The sequence below is a fragment of the Marmota monax genome, unplaced genomic scaffold, assembly GCF_021218885.2.
Source record: "Marmota monax isolate L192 unplaced genomic scaffold, Marmota_monax_Labrador192_F-V1.1 WCK01_AAM20220418_F8-fsc00003, whole genome shotgun sequence".
Lineage (NCBI taxonomy): Eukaryota > Metazoa > Chordata > Mammalia > Rodentia > Sciuridae > Marmota > Marmota monax.
In genome coordinates this window covers 9,613,902-9,637,823 of record NW_026694084.1, presented here as the reverse complement: position 1 = coordinate 9,637,823, position 23,922 = coordinate 9,613,902, and the positions used below count along the sequence as shown (strand labels likewise).

The 23,922-nt window shown below is 37.3% G+C and overlaps 1 protein-coding gene and 1 pseudogene across 2 annotated transcripts; both read left to right on the top strand.

Moving 5' to 3' along the window:
- The first annotated feature begins 4,370 nt into the window (after positions 1-4,370).
- LOC124107034 (proteasome subunit alpha type-2-like) lies at positions 4,371-5,229 on the top strand (annotated as a pseudogene).
- A 6,827-nt stretch (positions 5,230-12,056) lies between these two features.
- Znf706 (zinc finger protein 706) lies at positions 12,057-18,644 on the top strand. 2 transcript variants are annotated; one of them, XM_046464866.2, is made up of 4 exons: positions 12,057-12,298; positions 15,660-15,796; positions 17,603-17,710; positions 18,341-18,644. In XM_046464866.2, the coding sequence occupies exons 2-3, from the start codon at positions 15,662-15,664 to the stop codon at positions 17,696-17,698; spliced, it is 231 nt and encodes a 76-aa protein (XP_046320822.1). In that variant the 5' UTR covers positions 12,057-12,298; positions 15,660-15,661; the 3' UTR covers positions 17,699-17,710; positions 18,341-18,644. The 2 variants fall into 2 exon arrangements, with proteins under 2 accessions (XP_046320822.1, XP_046320821.1); XM_046464865.2 differs by lacking the exon at positions 12,057-12,298 and adding an exon at positions 12,414-12,649.
- Positions 18,645-23,922: the final 5,278 nt, after the last annotated feature.

Genomic DNA, 23,922 nt, shown 5'->3' with positions numbered 1-23,922 from the left:
CCAATTCTTTGAAAAAATTCAAAAGAGGTAATTCCAAACCATATAAACATCGGCTGATCTATTCAACTCAGGACATCACTACTGCAATTTTAAGTAAAATCCACAGGGTGGCAGAGAAAAGGAATCACAGAAGATGTGCACATTTCTAAAATGAATAATAGAAAATATTTTATTGACTCTGTTAACAGATTTTCAGACTTTAACATGAAATTCACTATACAGAACACACGAACAAAATTTGCCATCCAAGTCTCAACTCCGATTTTAACCTAGGATTTTTGTTTATATGAAAAATGATGAAGGGCTGGGTATGTTATAGCTCAGTTGGTAGAGTGCTTTTCTTGCATGCACAAAGCCAGTACCACCAAAAAAAAAAAAAAAAGAAAAGAAAGAAAGAAAAACAAAATGAGGAGGATGACGACCTGCTATGCTTGTCCACTCAATTCTATTCCCTTTTGAAGGTTAGATGAGTGACTGACTTTCAGTGACCCCTCTCATTGCTCACATGGTGAATCAGGTGCATCTATCACCCTCCATAGTTCTCAGTGATCCCAGTCTCTCCAGCTCCTGTGGGAACCAGAAGCCACCAAGCTTCTAAACCCTTGGTCAAGCACTTGCTTCACACTGTTAACAGCTATAGTAGCACCCTTCCTCTCACTTTAAGCAAATGCTTTTCTGACTTGATAAAGATTGAAAGCATCAGTAGAAGTAAATGATGTAAAGAAAAAAAAAATCCCTACAATGTAATTACAAAGAGGCTAGCTAATAAATGATTAGGCTAGACATATTTGAGTTATTCATAGAAATCAACATATGTTTTATACATAAGATTAACCTCATGATTATTCTGTTTGAGCAGGCCTTGATTTGTCTCCTCTCATTAAAGCCAGAATTAAAGACAGGTAATCAGAACAGAGGCCAATTTGGGTCTGGGAAGTTGGAGAGGGATTGCAATGCTAATGCCTTCAGAGCCCTTCCTCCACCCTTATCAAGATAACCTGTCCCTGCTCCAACCTGTGGTTAAGGTATCCTGTCCCAGGGATTGTCCCTCCCTACAGGGAGTTATAAAAGTTGTTAATTATGTCCCCTTCCTCCCCAGATCACTCTACCATGGCCCCTCCAGCCCATCTGCTTCTCACCTTTTGGCCATCCCACTGAGCATCCCCTTTTTAAATAAACCCAGCTTTATATTCTTGCCTCTATCTGATTCTCTAATGTTATACTTGACATGTGTGGGAGCAGAACTTGTCACTGGTAACCAGTGGTATCATCATTTTCCAAAGTGATTCCTAAATTAAGCCAGTCCCTCTCTAGTTCCCTTCTTTGATATGTGCTTTGGGATGGCAATCAAGCAATGATGATTTAAGAAAATATCAGTAGTTATCTGGTTTATTTTGTTTGGAAGGAGGAAGAAGATGAATGAGAAAATAAATATCAAATCTTTGAAGGCAGAGTTTCTCTTGCCAATAGAGGGCATATTTTTGGGCCATTGGAAATGACTGTCCATGTAGTAATTCTGCAGGTGCATCATGCTATTGGAACTCTCCAGAGGTGATTAATGCAAAGGAATCAGGGACATGACACATACAGCATTCAGGTATGAGAGAGAAAAAAAAAGCGGATGGCTGTTCTCAGACACTAACCACTGAAAATACCAACCCCTGATTTAACATGAAGATCCCATGGTCTGTGTTACATTGTGCTGAAAAGCAAATTCCTTGACGATTCCCTCCCTTCCTCCTTCCTTGCTTCTCTTCTTTCTCCCCTTAACCTGACAAATGCCACCCTATGGGAACATGACATGAGAACTCTCACAATTTCAGACTCTTCATGTTTGTCTCTGCTGGACTTGTCTAGCAAGTCGACTCACCCTTTTGCTACTAGGCAGCAGAGATAAACTGGTGTCATTTAGGAGCACACCCTTCTCTAAATGCTTATTCAGCTGCATTTCCAATAATTTGGACCTGCTGCCTTCATTACATTTCAATACCTATTTATGACCTGAAGTTTTCATTTTGCCACTTTGTGATCACAATTCAAGTCAGCACTTTATATTATGAAAGCGGGAAATGCTGTGCCAGCTGAAAGATACACTCTCTTAATTGTAATAATAATAAAACCAGATAGTTTGTCTGAAAGAACTCAGAATCCATCATGTTATAACAAATATGTGTTTTACTGAATAGCAAGAAAAATCATAATAAAATATGTATTTCCCCAAAATCTTTTTGGTCAAAAATAGGGAAAATCTCTATTTCTCTTTCTTTTCCCCATGTTAAATTGTTCCTCAAAGTGAAAAAAATACAATTTTTCAATTAATTATAGTTACTTTGTAGTTGATATCATAGTTCTTAATGTTGTATACTGTCTTTCCCTCCAATTAATTGGGTTATTTCAGAAATAAGTCAACTACTTGCAGGCAGTCCTCTACACGGTAAAATATACTATTGGGCAAAATGTTGGCTTAGATTATCCCCGTGGGTAAATGTCAAAGCTGAGACACAGTAAGATAGCATGACTTGCCCAGATGATGCAGAAATTTCACATCTCCTGGACTGAATGGTCGGTTAGGATAGCTGAGCAGACTCGAGGGCTAATTGGTCAAATGCTTGGGGTCTAACTCCCAATGGAACAGATAATAACACACTATTATGGTCACAGATTCTAGCAAGTCAAACATCTGATGCATTTAAGCCAGGGGTCAAAAGATGGATCTGTTGAGAGGATCTGTGTATATCTATTCATCCCCACAAACAGACTTGGCTGAAGCACAAGTCCAGCAGAGGCCAATCAATGGTGAAATTAACCACTCAGATTGGCATACATACACACATCTATCTTGGGAATTTTAACTATACCAAGGATGTAGGAACATCCTGATGGCTATATTGGATGAATCCATACGTCATGCTACATTTCCCCCAAATGACACATCACTTGTTTATTAAAGACATCCTTCATTTATTCATACTTTAAATTCCAAGTCACTAAAAATAGTTCTCTTTAAGGTTAAACAATTCATGTTTACTGTTGACTTTCTGAAATCATATAAAAAAAGGATAAAATGTCAGTTAAATAAAACTCACATTTAGGTATTTGAGGACTCTGGTTAAGAAGAAATAAGAAGGGTATAAACAATAAATTTCTCATACATTATACTTAGCAAAGTTAAGATAATCCAAATTGTTGTAAAAGAAATTTACTGCAAAACCTTAATTTTATGATTAAGAAACAAGAGCCAGAGGTAATGAGATTTCCTTGTGCAGCCCAGAAAGGTAGCTGGGTGTGTTTATGACAATAAAAAGAAATTTGGCACCCATGGTTGATCATCTTAAGTCTGATACCTAGTATCAGCCATTCACAGCCAAAGACTGTGAAGACTCCACATTGGCATTCATTTCCAGGCAGCATGCCATGGGGGGAAAGAAATCAGGATTTAGAATCAGACAGTTCTGAATTCTCAATACTGGCTCCTTTACTTACTGGCCATCTATCTTGTAGTTATATGACAAGAAAACTCTTGTAATTGTAGTTTCTTTATCAATAAATTGGGAGTCATCAGACCTGTTCTGATGTAAGGGTTAGGGATACCAACAAGTGCACCAATAAATTGTAGCTGTTACTATTATCCTAAAGAGGCTTTTATATAGAAAGAGGCTATTAAGGACTTAGCCTCAGAAAAGCATGTTCTATGACTAATTATTTTAGAAGAAACAAGTAATAGCTACAGTGGCTATCTCTCATTCTCCATCTTTATCCCCAGATACCTTTGGCACCTTATCTTTAGGATTGAAGTCATTTATTTTGAGGCATCTGGCCTAGTCTAGAGGTTTCATGTGTGATCATGAAATATTGGAAAGCGGCATGGCCCTCACAGGGCCTGAGTTGAATGATTGGGATATCAGAAGATGTCCTGAGCAAGAGAACCAACCCTCTGTAACTGTAAAAATAATAGGAAACAGTCTACACAGACAACTGAAACTGAGCACAGGTCATTGTTCCATTGTACTCATGGGATTTTATATTGTGGAGGTGACTGAGTGATGACACAAGAAGGCCAATGCCATTGAAAGAATTTATTGCTTGTATTTCCTAGAGAAGGAGGCATGCCAAGCCACACAGGGCCATATGGGGAGCACTAAGTCTGGTCAGGAAGCAGAAGCAGGAAAGAGGAGTCTAGGCCAGAGCCTTTGCCAGGGCTTCCCAGAGAAGGCCAGGGAAGTCCGGGTAAACAGCTTAGGGCTGGCCAGTGTGAATAACTTCAGGAGGCTTGGGGCAATCAGAGTGGTCTCTATTGCTGGATATCTGGCCCTGGGATGACTTAGCAGGTTAGAAATATTGACATGGGTGCTTTGGCTCTCTGGGTAAAGATGTCAGAGCACGGTTATAGCTTTTCGCTGACTATATTCAGTTGAGGTGAAACATCGTACCCAATGTAAGAAAATCATCATTGAAGAATTTTTTTTTTAATTATTAAAAAAAAATAAGGGAAGAATTCTGGTTTGGCCACTTTCTTAAGGATCAGTAATACCCCATTTAGTTGTCCTATCTGACTATTGAGGGGAGCCCATCTGATAAACTTGTCCAAATTGAATATGCTTTGGCTACTGTAACTGGAGGAGCCCCTTCAGTGGGAATTAAAGCTGCAAATTGTGTGGTATTAGCAACTGAGAAGAAACAGAAATCCATTCTGTATAATAAGTGAAGTGCTTACAAGCTGGAACCAATTACCAAACATAGAGCTTTGGTCTATAGTGCCACAGGCCCAGATTACAGAATGTTTGTGCACAGAGCTCGAAAACTTGCTCAGCAATATTATCTTGTTTTCTAAGAATCCATTCCCACAGTTAGCTGGTACAGAAAGCAGCTTCTGTGATGCAAGAAAATACCCAGACATGTGGTGTTTGTCCATTTGGAGTTTCTTATTTGTGGATGGAAGGAGGGACAACCATATTTATTTCAGTCAGATCCATCTAGAGCTCACTTTTCCTAAAAAGAAAGAACTATGTGAATGAGAAAATATTGCTTAAGAAAAGATATAATGAAGATTTGGAAGTTGAAGATGCCATTCATACAGCCATCTTAACCCTAAAGGAAAGTCTTGAAGGGCAGATGACAGAAGATAACATAAAAGTTGGAATCTGCAATGAAGCTGGATTTAGGCAGTTTACTCCAACTGAAGTTAAGGATTACTTGGTCGCCATAGCAGAATAACGAAATGACTGAACAATCCAGAATTTCAGATAATCTATCTACCAAAACATGTTTAAAAAATGTTTTGTTTTTCAGACTTTTGCATACTTATTTCTACATGGTTTACTAGACTGATGTTTTTAAAAATGACACTTATAAATCATAAAAACTATTATATAAAAATGTTGACATGGCATATAGATATAGGAGGTGGTTGTGAGTAGACTTCGACTTGGTTGATTGGGATATGAAAGTTATCCTTAAGCAATTTGTTTTATCTTTAGGAATTAGCTAGCCCCAGGAGCGAGAGTCTCTCTTGAGGGCTATAAGCACCGACCCCCATGGCAGATCATAAGATATAGAAAAAATGTCATGATTAGCATCAGAGTTCCAACAAGTATTTCCCCTTAGTTCATGTTATTTTCTATTTATCCCTCAACTTTCTAGTCCTCCTCTGTGGAATACAGAAATTTCTTTCTTTTTAACTATGTAAAAATAAGCAGCTTTGTTTTAAATTTCCATTCAGATGGAGTTTGGAGTGACTTTTACTCTGCCTAAATAAGGTTCACTTAAAATCTGTGAATTCTGTTGAGTCATCAAGTCACAGAAGTTCAAGGACTAAAGGGGTCTTGGAAGTCACTCAGTTCAACTCTTTCATTTTCCATCTGGGGAATCAGTCATTAAACATTCTTTTGAGGTTTAATGGCTTCAGTACTATTAAAAATCACACTTAAAATATAATTAAGCATGTGATTAAAAGAACTAGTAACCACACCCTGACAAAAAGTGCAACTAAATTTTTTTTCTTTTATTGCCTTCCCTTCTCCAAAGTTATACTTCAAAGTGGAGATATTTTTGTCAAGTCTTTGCAGATCAGTGGAAGCGAGGAAAAACTACAGGAGCCATTTTCAGGTCATACTTCCTGCTGTCATCGATGCAATAAACAGACCTCAAACAGTCGAGAACACCCATCAGACCAAGATAGCTGCATGGCTAAAAGATACAAGCCCTCTCCCAGTAGACACCTATTTGAATTCTTGCCTGGAGAAGAATGAATAACACCAATCTTGATTTTCTTGTTTACTTCTGTTCCCTATCTGCCTGCTTCAAAGTAATAATGGAAAGAAAGCAAGAATGGCTTCGTTAAATTTGTACTCTCTTCTTCCTAGAGCATTCAGCTGCCTGAAAGTCTAATAATAAGGATCGTATGCAGGGAACTAGAAAAACAGAATGAAGGAACATGAAGCATGTCTTTCTGGAATGAAAAATAGAAACTCTAATTGCAGGGAGATGCCAAGGGTACCAATAATACCTGGACTGAAAATACCTGAACTTAGATACCCTTCTGAAGTCCAGAGTACTGTGAAGACATACATACTACCAAAAACAAAACAAAAATATGGTGAGAAGTGTATTAAAAATAAAACTCATGGGGCTGGGGATGTGGCTCAAGTGGTAGCGCGCTTGCCTGGCATGCATGCGGCCCGGGTTCAATCCTCAGCACCATACAATCAAAGATGTTGTGTCCGCCGAAAACTAAAAAATAAATATTAAAATTCTCTCTCTCTAAAAAAAAAAAAAAAAACCCTGTTCTTCTGGACAGGCAGAATCACACCTATGGGATGGGAGTCCCCTATGTTTCTCCTTTGCTAGCAAAGCAATAAAACTTCTTTATTTTTTATTTATTTATTTTTTTTTTTTTGAGAGAGAGAGAGAGTGTGTTTTTATTAATTTTTTTTAGTTTTTTTTTCTGCGGACACAACATCTTTGTTTGTATGTGGTGCTGAGGATCGAACCCGAGCCGCACGCATGCCAGGCGAGCGCGCTACCGCTTGAGCCACATCCCCAGCCCCAATAAAACTTCTTTAAAAAAATAAAACTCATGTCTTTAGTTTTTGTAAAAATATCTATAGGTTAAAAATTCAAGTAGTCCTAATAATGTTATGAAAAAAAAAAAAAGCAGTTTCCCACCTGCCAAATTTCCTCTTCTCAGCAGCTACTTACAATTTCGGTCTTTAGATATTTACGTGTCTAAATCTATACTGTATTTCTTGAATTCCACCCCAGCCCCAATTTTAGGCATTTTCTATAGACTTCCCACTACAACAAATGACAATGTAGCTCTCTTTCAGCTCCTCCCCGCTAAGTAGGCCCCACCACATGTACAGACTTTATCTTCCTTTATACTCTCAATAAATTTTTATTCCTAGGTAGAAATGTGGTTAGATCTGTATTTACATTATTCTCACTATGTTAATGCTATTCATTGCTGGGTCATGGGATACACTATGATGAACTTGTCTTTCTTGCTTAACTTTTAATCTTCCAAGTAAATGATCATTGTCTTGCTTATTCTTGGCTTTTTTGCCCAATGTGCTTATTACAATGAAATCCAAGTTGTGCAATCTCTCTATAAGTTCACACTCATAAGGCAATCTATTAATTTCATTTGCTTAAAGTTTCTCCTGCACTGAACTATACTGGTTGGTCTGTAGGATTCTGCAGGCTGCCATCTTGAGCTCTTCATTCTCTTCTTGCATGTTTCCTTCATCTTACCAGTGAGCTGGACTCCTATTTCCCGGATCCTACATCACTTGCTTTCCCTGTTTACTCCCTTACTTTGGTTGAACTCTCCTGCTTATAAACTCAGCAAGGAAACATGCATACAAGGGAAATATGTTGTATTTCTTTCTCTATTGTTTTCTAATGTTCAATATGACTGTTAAGAAGTCCAATACCTTTCTGTTTTGTTTGTTTTGGCAGTGCTGGGGACTGAATCCAGGGCTTTGTTTAGGCTAGACAAGCACTCTACCACTGACCTATGTCCCCAGCTCACCATTCTTGTTCTTAATTCTTTGAAGAAACTATTTTACTTTTCCCTTTCTGGAATTTTAGAGACTTTTCTCTTTGTTCCCAGTGTTGTGAAATTTCATTTTATGTGCCTTGGTGTGGGTTTTCCCTATCCATTGTGCCAGCACTTGTTGTAAAGATTTTGGTCATGCAGATTTATTCCTATTTTTTCCTCTAAGGATTTTTAGTTTTAGGACTTTGACCCATTTTGAGCATTTTTTTTTTTTTTACATGACATACAGTTGGGATCCGACTTCATTTTTTTTTTTTTTAACATGTGGATATACAGTTGTCCCAGCACCATTTATTGAAAATATTATTCCTTACCCTTATTGAAATTTTTGACGCTTATATACAAACCAACTGACTAGATGTGAAGGTTTATTTGTAGATTCTCAATTCTATTCCACTAATGTATATGTCTATTCTTATGCCAATACCCACAGTCTTAATTACTTACTATAGTTTTGTAGTAGTTTTGAAATTTGAAAGTGTCTTTCAACGTTGTTCTTCATTTCAAGATTATTTTTGGCTATTCTCAGTTCCTTGAATTTCCATATGAATTTTAGAATAGGTTTGTTGATTTGTATAAAGATGCCATCTGGAATTTTGATAGGGATTTCACAAAATCTATAGGTAAATTTGGGGATGTTTTCATCTTTATAATAGTAAGTCTTCTGATCCTTTGAAGTTAGGATGTCTTTTCATTTACTTAAGTCTTGTTTAATATCTTCCAGGAATGTTGTTTAGTGTTCAGAATAAAAATTTTGCACTTCTCTGGTAAAGCCATTTCTAATTATTTTATTCTTATGGATGCTATTCCAATAAATCACATCAGTTTTTAAACCTACATTGACTTCTCTGAAACCTATAGTGTTTTAGTATTATAGTTTAGTTTTTTAATTTTAGTGGACATACATGTGACTTACAATCAACATCTTCTTCGATTCAATACAATATGGTATTAGATGTGAAATGTCTATAAAACATCAATGGAGATGAGCACTAGGCACTTGGATATATCAATAGGGAACCCAGAAGAACTACAGGCAGAAATGTGAGGGTCATCTTAAGTTTGATATATATATTTTTTTAATATTTATTTTTTTAGTTCTCAGCGGACATAACATCTTTGGTTGTATGTGGTGCTAAGGATCGAACCCGGGCCGCATGCATGCCAGGCGAGCGCGCTACCGCTTGAGCCACATCCCCAGCCCTTAAGTTTGATATTTAAAGCCACAACAATTAAGACTCTTTGAGGGAAAAGAGCACAGAGAAGACAAGAGGACCCAACCCCAAGGTTGCAGCCCAAGAAATTTATCTCAGCAAACAGAAGCTTAGTAGAAGAGAAGGAACCAGCAAAGGAAATGTTTTTGGGCTTATTGTCCTTATTGACAGAAGGCTCTACAGGGACAGGAGAGCCTTTTGCTCTCTAATAAACCCTCAAGTTGAACAGCTCACTACATTTAGATATTAACCTACATGCCAAAGATAAATTAGAAAAAGTCATTCAGAATATGTTTACTTGGAAAATGATATATTGATTCCTCACCAGCTCTTTTACCTCAGAAAATCCTACATGAATACAAATAAATAAAGCAACCTTTCAGGTCTTTAGAGAAGCATTTTAATCTGATTTTGATTGTGGACAGAAACTAAGCAAGTGCTTATTGCTCAATAACTTAGAGTAATTATATAAAGGCAGAAGAGAAAAACCAGTTAGAAGTACTGTGGCACTCACAATTAAAACCAGAAATGTGTACAAAAATCTCCTAAGGCATTCATATTCCATTTGCTGTCACATTTCTATAACATAAGCAGGCAACATAAGCAGGAAGGACATCAACTTGTAGTCATGCTAATTCATCTGCCTTTCATTTACCATTCATCACTTCACAGATGTGGAATTTTACCATTTCTATCCATCATTTAAAGTACCATATCCTCTAGGCAGTGGTTTTCAACCAGGGGAAATTCTAACCCCAGAGAACATTTGAAAACACCTAAAGACATATTTTTAGTCACAACTGAAGATGGGATGATACCAGCATCCAGTGGGTAGAAAGTAGGGATGTTGCTAAACATCCAACCATCCCCAGAACAGACTCCCACAACAAAGCATCATCCAACCTAAGTATCTGTGGTAACCCCACCTATAGGGGTAAGACTGTGAAAACCCACCTATAGGGGTAAGTTTTAATGTATATTTATATGTACATGAACTTTCTGGGGGCAAAGTCTATAACTTGTACTAAGTTCTCAAAGGAGATATAACTTATACACTGACTTTTATGACTACTTCATCTTGGCCATGGTAAAAAAAAAATGACATATTAATCCCACTTTAAAAACAGAAGTCACCTAATTAACAGAATTGACAGAAGGCTCTACAGGGATAGAACCTTGTCCCTTTTGCTCGCTAATAAACCCTCAAGTTGAATAGTTCACTACATTTAGATATTAACCTACATGCCAGAGATAAATTAGAAATTAAGACATTTATGCCAGCCAGATTTCACTGTCCCTTTCCACTGTCCACTGTTATTCATGATTTCCTATCTCTAGGTCCTCCAAGTAACCCATCCCTCAATTAGTAGGACCAAAACAACGATTGTGATTATGGTGACTAATGACTAAGCTACAGCTTCATGATATGACATAATTCATTCAATCAATATCCATTTATTCAACCACACTGCTAGTCACTGGGCATATGGTGATGAAAATGGATTTACAACTTAGTACCAGAAAGATATTAACAAAACTAACGAATAATTTAAAGCCAATAAGGGAGAATGTGAAAAGTGAGGGCGAGAGGCTGAATGGATGAGCAGAGGGGACTGCACATTCAAGATCACCGCGTACCATATTTCATTCAGTATTTTATCCACTTAAAATTCAATAGGCAACTAATTCCTTCCTGGCTAGTTTAAACAAGTCTGTGGCATCTATATGCCACTCCAGGTAATTTATAATATACTCTTATTCAACTAACATTTCCTAAATACTGACATATTTGGGAGACTCAAGACTAGGGACCAAGTGAGAACATCAAAAGCAAAAGCTTCCTTTGGGGAGAAGGCCTATTTATGAATCTAATTAGAAACCAAAGTGGTAAAGGGTTAAGACTAAAGTACATTTCAAAAATGCCATTCTGATCATCGGCAGATGTAAATAATTACAATTGCTACCAATAAGATATTCGAAATGTACTGTCATTGCTTGTAAATCAGGGCGGGGGCAGGTAAACTTTCCTCTCTACTCTCCTCAGACTCCAAATTAGCTACTCAGTAAATTTTAGGAATCAGTCTAAATCGGCCAAGGAGGCCTGGCTAGCAATTTTTAACGCGGCTGTCAGTCTTAAATCTCGAACTCACTAAAAGCCCCAGGTTGGTAAAAATACTGGGGGTTTCCGTGGGAATGAGGTAAAAGGCGACTGGTGAGAGAACAAAGGCGGCGCGTCCCCGTAAAAGGCCGTCCGGCCCCGGCCTTACGAAAGACGGGGGCCGCGGGTGGAGGGTGTCCGGGTGGGTGCCCTATGCCGCGCGGCCCCGGCGCTCTTCTGCGGGGCCCGCCCCGGCCAGGCACCTCAGCTGGTGCACGGGAGGGTGCAACCGAGTCGGGCACGCCAGACGGGAAGGCGCATGAGAAGGGACGCGGGGGCCGAGGCCGGGCTGCTGGCCGAGTGAGTGAGCGGGTGGGAGACTTGCGAAACACGCTGCGGCCTCGTCCCCGGACAGGACCGAAATCACGTGGCTGCCAGGGCCAGGAGTAGAAGCCACCCAGAAAGAGCACGCGGGAAGGGAGGAGCGCCTAGGGACAGCGGGCGACATCCCCTGCAGTTCCCTTCCGCGAGGCCCCGCCCCTCTCGCTTATGTAATAGGGGCGCGCTGCCATTGGCCCTCGCGACCGGAAGGGTGCAGGCGTGCTAGAGGGGTGGAGCGGGAGGCCGCCGCAGGAAGGCGAGGGGGCGGGGCCGCGAGGCGCTGGCGGCGCTGGGGTGACTGGGAGCGCGGCGCGGCGTGCGCGGGCACGAGGCCGAGTGGCCTGCCTAAGGCTCAGGCGGCTTCGGGCGCGCGCGGCGGCGGGTGTGCGAGGCGCGGGCTGTTGTGTTCCCGGCTCTCCTCTTTCCCCTCTTTGGCGGGTGGAGGAGGCCGAAGCGGTGCTGGGTGCGCTCCCCCTTCCTTCCCTCCGCGACTTTCCCCGGCCCTCTCGCGCTGCGCGGTCTCTCCGACGCAAGACTGTCCCGGCCCGGGTGAGCGGCGGCAGGGGCGGCGCTGACGCCGCAGGACGCCCGGGAATCAGGGTGGGGGAAGCCGGCGAGGGGCGGCTGGGACCGTGGGGCGCGGGGGCGCCGGCCTCCCGGGAGGCGGCGGGGCCCGTCCCGGCGCGGGCCCCGGAAAGGAAGGGAAGCTCGGGTGCCTGCCAGGCCCTGCAGGTGGCCGGGTCGCAGGCCGGCCGCGGGAGCAGCGGTAACTTTACCCGCTGGCGACAGCAGCTGGTCGGTATCTCGAGGCCGGGCTCTCGGCGACCCAAGGGGCCGGGTTTCGTACAACCAAGGCCTCCAGCTGACAAATCTCGGGCCAGGGTCCTTGAGGACTGGCGGGTAGGTGAGGGTTATGTGGTCTTTGGTGTCTGGAAGGAGGAGGGGGCTCACTGAGGCGGGAGAAGACCTGGGAAAGGTGCTGCAGGCTGCAGCTGGGTTATTGGAGTGTTGAGTGAAGGCGCCCTTACTCTAGTGATTTCTCCCGCCCTTCTCCCCAGATGGTTGTAGTTTAAAAAGCTAGGGTCAGGATGTTGAACACTACTGCCTGGGCTTCTTCCTTTCAGATGGTTACGGATAATCAGCCTACTTCCTGAATCCAGAATCTTTTTCTTAATTCTTGGTTTGCTTTTAAAAGGATCTTTGGAACAGGGCTTACTTGTTGCCTCCTGCGAAAGCTCCTCATTTTGAAAGAACTCGTCCGTTCTACACTTCCCTTTTTGCAGTCCCCTCGGAAAAGCACACTAAATAAGAGTTACATTAAAAACCAGCTTTTAGGTTATTTGTAAACGATTTCTTGCCCTTCCATTTGTCATATTTAATCAGGGAGAAGTTATGCATACGATTTTGCAGAAAATTCGATTGGTTTGAGAACAAATCTTAAGTTGAGCTGTCCAAAAGCAGGTGGTTTGTTCGTTTGCATTTTGGCTTTCAGAAAGGAAATCAATGCAGTGTGCTGTCAGAAGTTAGGGGCCTACCCCATGCTGTTAGCCTGTTTGATAAAATTTCTTTTGCCTAGTTTTCTGTCTCAAAAATAAGAACAAAGGACAACTCCCTTTTTTTTAAAGTTCTTATGACTTTTTGTTACTGTTGCTAGGTGGCAATGAAAAATGGGTTAATCTGTCATATAATTTTTATTTTGTTAATCTTATGATATTGTACAGATCACTGCATGAACATGTCATCAAAATAGTTAATAGCTTCTAGATAGCAAGGAAACTTATGGAATTAGTGGTCTGCCATTGTGTAAGATTTTTCTTCAGTGTTAACGGTTAGGATTTTAATTGTTAAGAATTGTTTAAAACAATTTTATCCACAAAAGCAGTGTATTAACATACATAAAATACATTATGTTTAAGAGTTAAGATTAAGATAAAAGAGATACCTGGAGTATTCTAACATAGGTTCTGATACTAAGACATTGAGACATTGAGAATGTTACAAAACATTGGTGTACATAAATATTGAACACCTGACTGCTCTCATCCGAATATACTTTAAGTATTCTTTTGAAAAAAATAATGCATTTGGCTTAAAATTAATAAGGTTTAATAAAAAATTGAAGCATAGTTGTAGGAACTAACAGCTGGTAGTAGCCACCATTATTTGGTAGGAATTGGGTTCTGGTATTAAGCTGGCATACTAAACATTTTTATAATTGGTAAGATCTTCAGCTGGCTTTGAAGAAGAAAAAAAGAAAACCATTGATCCTCTTCTGAAATTATGACTTTAAATTCACAATGCTAGTGGGAGCTTGTCCGATCAGTGTATTTACTTATTGTGTCCCCACATCCCCTTTTTTGGAGGTGGGATGGGGAGTTAGTTTTTATGAAATGCTTAGACTTTACAATCATTATATAATTAGGGTTCCCATCAGAAAAACCAGCACTCTTGAACATTTTTAACTTGTTTAATAGAAGTCTTTAATTTTAATGAGAAAGTAAAAGTAACTTTTCTCAATGACAATTATTTTTAATTAACTCACATATGTTCACTTTTGACCACCAATAACAAAAAAAGTGGTACCTTTCAACTTTGTAAGGGTGTCCCTACCCTTAAATTAGGTTCATTCTCTCAACTGGGAACTAATTAAATCTCATAATGACCATTTAGGAAAAATTAGAATGGCACAGTAATTTCATGAAACCTAAGTATTTAAGAGAATAATTCCCCTTTGGTGGCATAATCTCCTTTAGAAGGACTAGTTAATAGCTCTTACTTGTCTTAAACAGTTAAGAATTGCAAGTCACAACTGTAAATACCAGAAAGGGAAAGTTACTTTGCAAAGTAACCAAATAAATGTTAGGGGGAAGCTAAACTTTTGGGGAAAGCTTTTGAAGATTATATAAAGTGAACAATCTTAGGTATATAGCTCAGAACCAAGGGGAACCATTCCTGACTTAAATGATTATAATTGCTGGGCACACTGGCACATTCTTATAATTCCAGTGATGTGGAAGGCTGAGACAGGAGGATCTCAAGTTCCAGACCACCCTGGGTAACTTAGTGGGGCCCTATCTCAAAATAAAATATAAACTTACATCCAGTGAGGTTAAAGCGCTCCTAGCAATAATTCCTTACAGTATAGGAAAAAAAAAAAAAGTTTAAAAAAATTAGGTATATAGCTCAATGAATTTTTACAAATAAACATACTGTGTAACCATTACCTCGTTCAAGATACAGAACATTTTTAGCACCCCATAATTTCCTCTCTTGTCCTCTCTTCCCAAATCATTGCTCCATAAACCCCAATGTCACCTCTTTCACTTTAGAGCGTTGCTCTGGCCCCCACAGTGCTAGGTTTGGAACCCAGGACCTAGCACAGGTTAGGTTGGTGCTCAAGCACAGCTTCATACCCCAGCCTCCTTTGCCTCTTTTGAATTTTATATAATGTATATTCTTTGTAACTGATTTATTTAACATTCAGATACAAACTTGGTGTCACTTGAAACAATAATTATTTTAGAATGCTGCTTAGTATTTCATTGTATGTATTGTGTTTGTGTGCACATTGATGTATCCATTTTACAGTTGTTGAGCAGTTGGATTGTTCCTAGTTTTGAAACAGGTTTTCTGAACTTTCTTGTATTTATCTTGTGTGTATATATTTTTATTTTTGTTGAATATATACCAACAGAGGTCATAGACAACTGCCAACCAGTTTTATTTCCTCCTCAGTGGTTGATTCTACCAGTTTATAATCCAGTAGCATTGTCTGTGAGAGTTTAAAACCCATACATTTTGATTGCCTAAAGTTTCTATAAAATTTAAGGCTTTAACTCTGAGATGGTTATTTAGATTACTCAATATTAGAATAATTAAGTCACTCTAATGCCTTAACTTCTGTTTTTAGATATGGCTCGTGGACAGCAGAAGATTCAGTCTCAGCAAAAAAATGCCAAAAAGCAGGCTGGACAAAAGAAGAAACAAGGACACGACCAAAAGGCTGCTGCCAAAGCTGCCTTAATATATACCTGCACTGTCTGTAGGGTAAGAGGGCTTGAAAGACATTGCTTGGTGGACAATTCTTTCATTGTAAATTGATTTGTATAGGTTAATATTTTGTAACGCTAGCAAAATAGATGGTTTGTTTGAAATAGTAGATTTGACAGCTGGTTGTTTTAGGAATTTGTCTTCATGTACCCATTTACAAAGCTTTGTGCATGGCTTCTTTGGCCAGATGCAGATTTCTATGATCTGAGGAACAAAGAATGAAACAAGACTTTTTCTTTATGTAGGATAAAGATGTTTTTATGAGGGAATGTAATATACCTTGAACTTTGTAAGAAACTTAGGTCTACATTCTTGATATAGATTTGACTAAACTTTGTTACTATGCTAGTAAAAATACTTCTGATTATGAATATGGCTTTTAATTTGTTTTCTTTCACTAAAATCCAGAGTTAGAGTGTATAGTAAAATCATATAGAATGTATTCATGTTGAAGGCTATTATTAGAATTAATTTGTTTTCATAAATTTAAAGAATTGAGCAACAAACAGCATCTGTGGCGTGCTTACCGTGTGTCAGACATACAATCACACGTTTAGCCCACATAACAATCCTAACATAATCACACACCTAGCTCTCCAGCCCCCTTACCTGAGTGGAATTGATGGTATGGACGGCAAAGGTTTTTTGTTGTTGTTTTTTCTTTTTACTATTATTATTATTGTAGATGGACACAATACCGTTATTTATTTTTATGTGGTGCTGAAGATCCAACCCAGGGCCTCATGTGTGAGGCAAGCACTCTACCACTGAGCCACAACCCTAGCCCATGGCAAAGGATCTTGATAAGACATGATTCCTGGACTGAAGTTTGTCATCTATTTGAGTTATAACAAATAAAAAAGAAGTTTTTAACTACACAAGAATTCTTATTAGTAGCATAACAGAGCTTGTCTGTAATCCTACCGGGTTTAGGAGATTGAGGCAGGAAGATCACAAGTTCAAAGCCAGCTCAAGAACTCAGCAAGACACTGTCTCAAAATAAAAACAAAGGGCTGGGGGCATGGCTCAGGGGTTAAGTATCTCTTGAGTTCAATCCCTGGTAACCTTCCCTCCCCCCAGGGGAAAAAAATTTAGAGGGAACCTATTACATTAAATACCTTGTTCACATTGAGCTTTGATACACTCAAAATGATGGAATTGAGCAGCTTCTGATTCTGTTTGAAAAGAGGGTGAAAATAAATTTTACTAGGTTAATGATGAAGAAATACCTTGACCTAAAAGTACAAGAATTAGTTCACATATTTAAAAACTCAAAACCTTTTATTTTATGTTTTATATATTTGAGCATATTAAAGAGTAAATGAATTAAGGTCTTTGCCAAAGGAATTCATTGTTATGTAGTGTGTTATTTGAGAGCTGAAATGCCTAGCATTGGGTTAAAAACAGGTCTTAGGCAAAGTAAATTCTGGGGTTTAGTTTCCTTAGCATGTAGAACAAGAATGATAGTAGAAGCTAGAGATTACTGTGGAAGTTTGTGAAAAATTAAGGTAAAATATTTGACGCAATAAGATGTCAGTAAACATTACCTGTTGTTTGCTATTAATGAGATAAACAAATACTTTTCTATGTGACTTTCCCCTTTTTTGTTAAATGTAAGAATGAGGGTTTTTTTTTGGGGGGGGGCAAGTTTCCTCTTCATATGCTAGCTGCTAAGTTGTTGTAGCTTAAAGGCAATTTGTGATAATTGTCTATTATAAACAAGTTCAGGGTTTTAAAAGGTAACATGTTTTTTATTTCATACATGAAGTCCATTTCTTCTTTTTTGTATAATTTTTAAATTAGACACAAATGCCAGACCCTAAGACCTTCAAGCAGCACTTTGAAAGCAAGCATCCTAAGACTCCACTTCCTCCAGAATTGGCCGATGTTCAGGCATAAAGTTGTTTACAGGTAATTGACCTTTTTTTTTTGTCTGTCAATGTCAGACTTAAATACAAGAGCAAAACTAACTTCTTCAACTGTGAGGTTAATTTCTGATTTCTGAGTCTTTATTACTACTTCTTTTTAATGTTTAACTTCGTTACTAGAACCTAACAATTGTACTTATAGTTTACTAGAATGTTTTATAATTATCAAAAGTTTTTTTCCTCAGATCACTTCCTTTGAAACATCCCAAGTTTTTACTACTGTACCAAAATGGGGTCAGGGGTGGGGGAATGAGTGAATATTGGCCATCTCTAGCTCAAGAATGAAAGACTTATCAGCTGCAAGAAAATAGTTATTTCTAAGGTTTTTAAGGGCCTTCCTCCCAAAAATGATGCAAACCAATTTCCTGAGCACATTTTTACAGTTATTTTTATTTAATGGTGCTTAGCAGAGCTTCTAAATATTAAATATAGTATAAAATGTAGGCATACACTAAAACCTTTTTTGAAAATAATCAGTTTACACTTTTTATGTGCTTGGATTTTTTACCCCTAAATGGTGTGTGTGGTCTTTCATTTTAGACATTTGAAATGCATTATTAACTTGGATTTGTACAATGGGTATGTTCACTGAAATTTTCCTTATGTTTTATAGGTGAATTCATGACACCTTTGACTCTTCTACTGTCTCAGACCTTAGGTAACAAACCTGCAGCTGCTTTTCTAACAAACTGTTGATCAGCAAAAATAAAGGGGCTACAGAAACACTCATTTTTATGCTGTTCCCTTTTGGGCTTCATGCAAAGACAATTCTGTGTAAATGTACAGTTGACTCTGATTTGGAAATCTGAAAATCAGTCCATCCTTGTTATAAAAATTTTTTTATAATTGTAATTATATTGATGTTCATATTGTGTAAAATAACTCATCTAATAAAGTAGTACTTTGATTTTACAACATCACAGGATAAATGGTTCTACAGATTCTGTTCTAACTTTCCTTATTTGCCTTATAAAAATCTAATGAATTCAGCAGCTAGAATTACAAACGCAACTTTTATCTCCCTTTCTCAGCTCAGTGCAGGTTCCTTAAACTAAAGCAGACTCATTCATTTAAATTGTGCATGTAATTTTGTTGGCAGCTGATGATTTAGGTAAAGAATGACTTTATCTGCTGCCTTAGAATATTGTAGTTAAGTATCATGCCCCCAATGATCATTTCACATGTTTAGAATTGACAAATCTAAATTTCCTGTATGAATTGATTGGGTATAGCTACCAGTCAGGGGTACCCTGTAGAAAACTAATACATTTGTAAAAACAATTGGATTATCAGTGAGCCCTTCTAAAAAATAAGTTTCTGAAGTATATGTCAAAACAAAAATAATCATTAGTCCTATTGTTTAATAGAAAATATGATGGAACAAATGTGAACTGGTAAAAAGATTTTTTTATAAATTATAGTGGATTTATTTGCAAATTGTTCAAGCTCTTTAATTTGAAATTGAAGCATAATTTTTGAAGGAGTTTTAGGAAGTTATTAATTATTTGGCCAATTTTATGAATGAATTTTTGCATTAACAGGAATTGGAATTATTTGTGATTGGTTAATTCCCAGAATCCTCTCTATTGAAACATTGAATTTAGGAATTAGCATTCTGGTTGTTCCTAAAATCAGACCATGTATTATAGTATGACTTCCATTCAAACTAGAAAAGTATTAAAATCAACCAGTATGCTCAATCTTGGGGATTAAGGATGGGAGGTGCTTTTGTTCAGTTGGATAAAGTAAATGCTACCCAGTTAAGGAAAACTCAACTTTAGTGTTCTTTTAATTTGCTTTTGTTGACTATTAACTTGTACAAATGAAACTGCTGTAACTCAGTTTAAATTTTAAAATTAACATAATAGGAAGAACACTAAAATATTTACTGCTAACTGCTTAGAGCCGCATATCTGATCCTGTGGATTACAAAATGCATTCCCTCCTTCTGCTGTAACTCATTGCTGCATTTGTTTTGTAGCTCCACATACTCTGCCCACCTTGTTTGTCTTCACTGTAAGTTTAAAATAAGATGTTTGCAAGGAAAAGCTCCAGTGCTGATAGTTTCTTAGCAACTCCTATTCTTAGACCCTTATTTTTAAAATACAGTTCTTTTGTTTCATGTATTTAATTTCCTAAGTTTCAGACTTAATGTTGTTTCCTAATATGTCAATTGCCAGAACATTAGTTCTACCTAATTTCTTGTGGTGGTTATTGTAGAAGTTCTGGTTAAATTACAATTTATAAGTTTTTGAAAGTGCTTTGAGCATATGTGTGTTTATTTTTAGTAACAAATCATTTAAAACCCATTCACAAATTTTGGTTTAAATTTTTTTTTCATTTGTTTTACTGACTGTAATTCAGAATAAAATTTTTTGTTCTTGTATTTAACCCTTTTTTTTTATAAGCAGCTGAAGACACCATATTTAACTCTCTATCTCAGTGATAGGGAAATAGTCGGATTGATCTTATATAAGACATTAATTCTCAATATGGGGATTATTAGTACAGTCCCCTTTTTGTGTTTTCGGTTAAATCTGCTATAAGAAAAAAAATTCCAAGTCTTAAATATCTTTGTTTATTTAATTTGAAGATTCTTTAACAGATAACAGCAAAGTTTATTTAAAAACTGTTATGGTGTCTTCAAAGACTTGATAAAATACACTGAGAGAATTGCCATTCTGTATTTACATTAGTTGCCAAAAGAAACGGGGTTAAGATTAAACTTGTTTCCATTCTCTTCAAATGGATATCCCCATGTTTAATTGACACACTGGGGCCTCAGTTGTGTGCTGTAATGTCTTATTAAAGAAGATATTAAAGAAAACTAAACTAGTCTAATTTCTTTTAACATTTTAAGAGGTTTTGATATTGCCTCTTTTTATTTCTTCCTTTCTAAACTTAGAAGAATTGTCTCTTGAGTGTAGCTTGAGTTCTAAGAACGACAAGAGATGTCTTTCATTTTTCATTGTTTTTCTTACATTCTTCTGTGTATTTGGGGTCTGTAGAATACTTCTTAAGAATGAACAGAAAGAGTTTATCATTCTGAAACCTTGCAAGTTAGAATAAGTGAGTTGTTGGAAGGGGGACGTAATTACTGTTAACATAAAGATAATGCAAAACAAAAAATACTTAGATCAATTAATTGAACTAGATGGATAAGTCCTTGATGACCTTGATTTCCATTTTAAGATAATACTTTTGGTTTTGTATTAAAGACACTACATAGATAATAATCACATCATAATTCAAACCTGAGATGCAGCATGAATAAGGTAAAATTTACAAACATTACTCCCCCCCACACACACCCATTCCTTATTTTTCATTCTTGTAATACTTGGAACATACTTGGCCTATAATTCCAGGGACTTTGGAGGCTGAGGCAAGAGATTGCAAGTTCAAAACAACTTAGGCCCTAAGCAGCTTAGTGAGACCATGTCTCAAAAAAGGGATGTGGGTATGTGGCTAAGTGGTTAAGTGCTCCTGGGTTCAATTCCTAGTACCAAATAATAGTGTGGCTGGTGTAAAGGACTGTTCCCTAATACATGATCAATCACACTCCAAACTATAATTGAAATGTTATATTTAAACCACTCAGTCTGAAATGATTTGTACTAGATTTCTAGTTTGGGGGTTTGTTTAAGAGTGTATGGTAGTAAAGATCAACACTAGGGGGTTGTGTTTACTGTGACTTTGCACTCTGAAATAGTTCAAAGTAGCTTAATTTTCATAGAAATTTTAAAAATATAAGACCATTCATTGTGCAGATTTGATAAAACATCTATTTGAAAGAATAGATGTTTTATTAAGAAAAGTTCATCCTGTCATTAATTGTGTATTACCATGTTAAACTGAAAATATCTTTTTCATTTTAAATGTTCTTTTGGTAAGTTGTTTACTGAATTACTTTTTTTTTTTTTTTTAAACCACCAGTCTTTAGTTTCAATTCTTTGCATAGAGTGTAATAGTATGATTCCAAATTTAAAATTTTGTATCTACAGAGACAGATTTCAGTCATTTATTATTTGTGTTCATATGGGTATGTTTTCAGTATGAATTATATTAAAATCATACTACTCTTTAGTCATTTTTACGTACATAGCATCATTATCTTTAATGGCTTAGTTTTTGTAGACCAAATAAGTATTGCACTTTATCACTACTTCTGTATTATAAATTTCAAATGGGACTTGCATTTTGGATTCTACTTTATTAAAATCCTAATTACCGGGAAGGACACCATCATATTTCCAATGTCAGCCAGTTTCTGGGTCACATGTATCAAACAACTGAGGTATTTTTTTCAGATATAGAATCTTTTTTAAGCTCTTTACCAGAATTTTTTACTCATTAAATGGGAACATGGCAAGCTTTGTTTATTAATACGCTACTTTAAAAATAAATAAATAATCATATCGAGACTTCAATATCTCGTAAAATGAATTAGATTATGAAAATTTGAAATACCTTTTTTCAGAGGTATTCATATAAACTTTATATTATAATTTGTACCAAGTTCAGACTATTGTTCCCTCATAATCCTTTTGCCAGGAAGAGTTACAGACAGTGGCCTTTTGGGCTGAGAATACTGCTTGTTGATGCAGGACACTTTTGCAGAGAAATCAGCTGTAATTTAGATGACCTTTGAACTAATGGTTTTGAAAATTATGTCAAGTCTTATTTTTGACATAGAAGACATGTATTTTTTAAATCTGGATCTCTTCAACTTTTTTTTTTTAAAAAAAATACCTAGTTTGGGGATAATTTAGACTTACAGAAAAATTGTAGTACGAGAGCATTCTCGTACACCGCTCACCCAATTTTAGTTTCCCCTAATATAATAACATTACTGTGGTATGTTTGTCAAAACTAAGAAAACAGCATTGGTATGTTTCTTTTAACCAGTTTTTGTGTTATTGACCTTTTTCTGTTCCAGGATTCAATTCAGGGCACCCTATTGCTCTTGGTTTGTCTTTTCTCCTTAGTCTCTGATCTGTGACAGTTTCTGTCTCCCCTGGGGTTTCATGACATTGACAATTTTCTACATGGGTTAACTATGATGTAGAGGGTTCCTCATTTTGGATTTGCCTGACATTTGCCTCTTCGTTTCCCTGGGATAACAGATTATTGGAAAGAAGGCACAGAGGTACAGTGCCCTTCTCATCACATCATCTTAGATATACAGTGTTAGCAAAGGTGATGTTACCCTTCATTACTTAGTGTCCGCCAGGTTTCTGTATTGGGAACTTATTATGTTTTCCTTTCCATGGACAACTTTTGGGAAGTCCAGCCCTTCCTGAAAGGGAATGGGGATTTAGTTCTCACCTGTTGGAGGGGTAATGTGCGTGCGTGTGTGTTTATTATTTGGAGTCCTGATCTGACATTTCTGTATGTGGGAGAGAAAGATGGGGATCAAACCCAGGGCCATGTTCTTGTTAGGTAAGTACTCTACCACTGAGCTACATTCCCAATCCTAAAGGTCTTATAGAATTCTATATTTGTTTATTTTCCACATTTACTTGTTAAGGCACTTATTTATATTTATGGACTCATAATTCAATGAGTAATTCATATTTATTTTGTTATTCACATTTTTTAAGCTTTGGGTTTGGGGAGCTTTTTCAGTTGGCTTCTGTTTCTTTTGATATGCTTCATCTTTTTGGTGTGGTGGTGGTGGTTTTGTTTTTTGGTTTCAAGAATGTCCTTAAGTATTAAAAGTATAAGATGCTTCAGGCTCATCTAGTACTTTCCCAACCTTAGAATGAGCCATTTCTCTAAGAAAACTTGAGTTTTTGATTGGAGAATGATATTTAGAAACCCAGATCTGGGTGCTAAGTGTGAAATGATCTTTTGGTGTTTTGTTTGTTTTAATTATGAAATGTTGATCATTTTTCTATCATTAGGTAATATTTGAAGATGATTGGAAGAATATCCTTATCACAGATTTTTTGAGTGATAAGTTCTTTGAGTTTTCTATATACATTACTGAAGCCTTTTTAAGTCACTAAATATAGTTATAAATAATATATATGAAGTTGCTTTCTGAGTTATAAAGCTTTATGGAAGCAAATGTATTGTATAAAGAAATAGTAAAAGTTCTTAATCTTTAGAAATTAAAATACCTTTTGGAGATAATGCATATATTTATTTTTGTATAATTTTAGGCTAGATGGTTAGGTGCTTGGTGTCTTC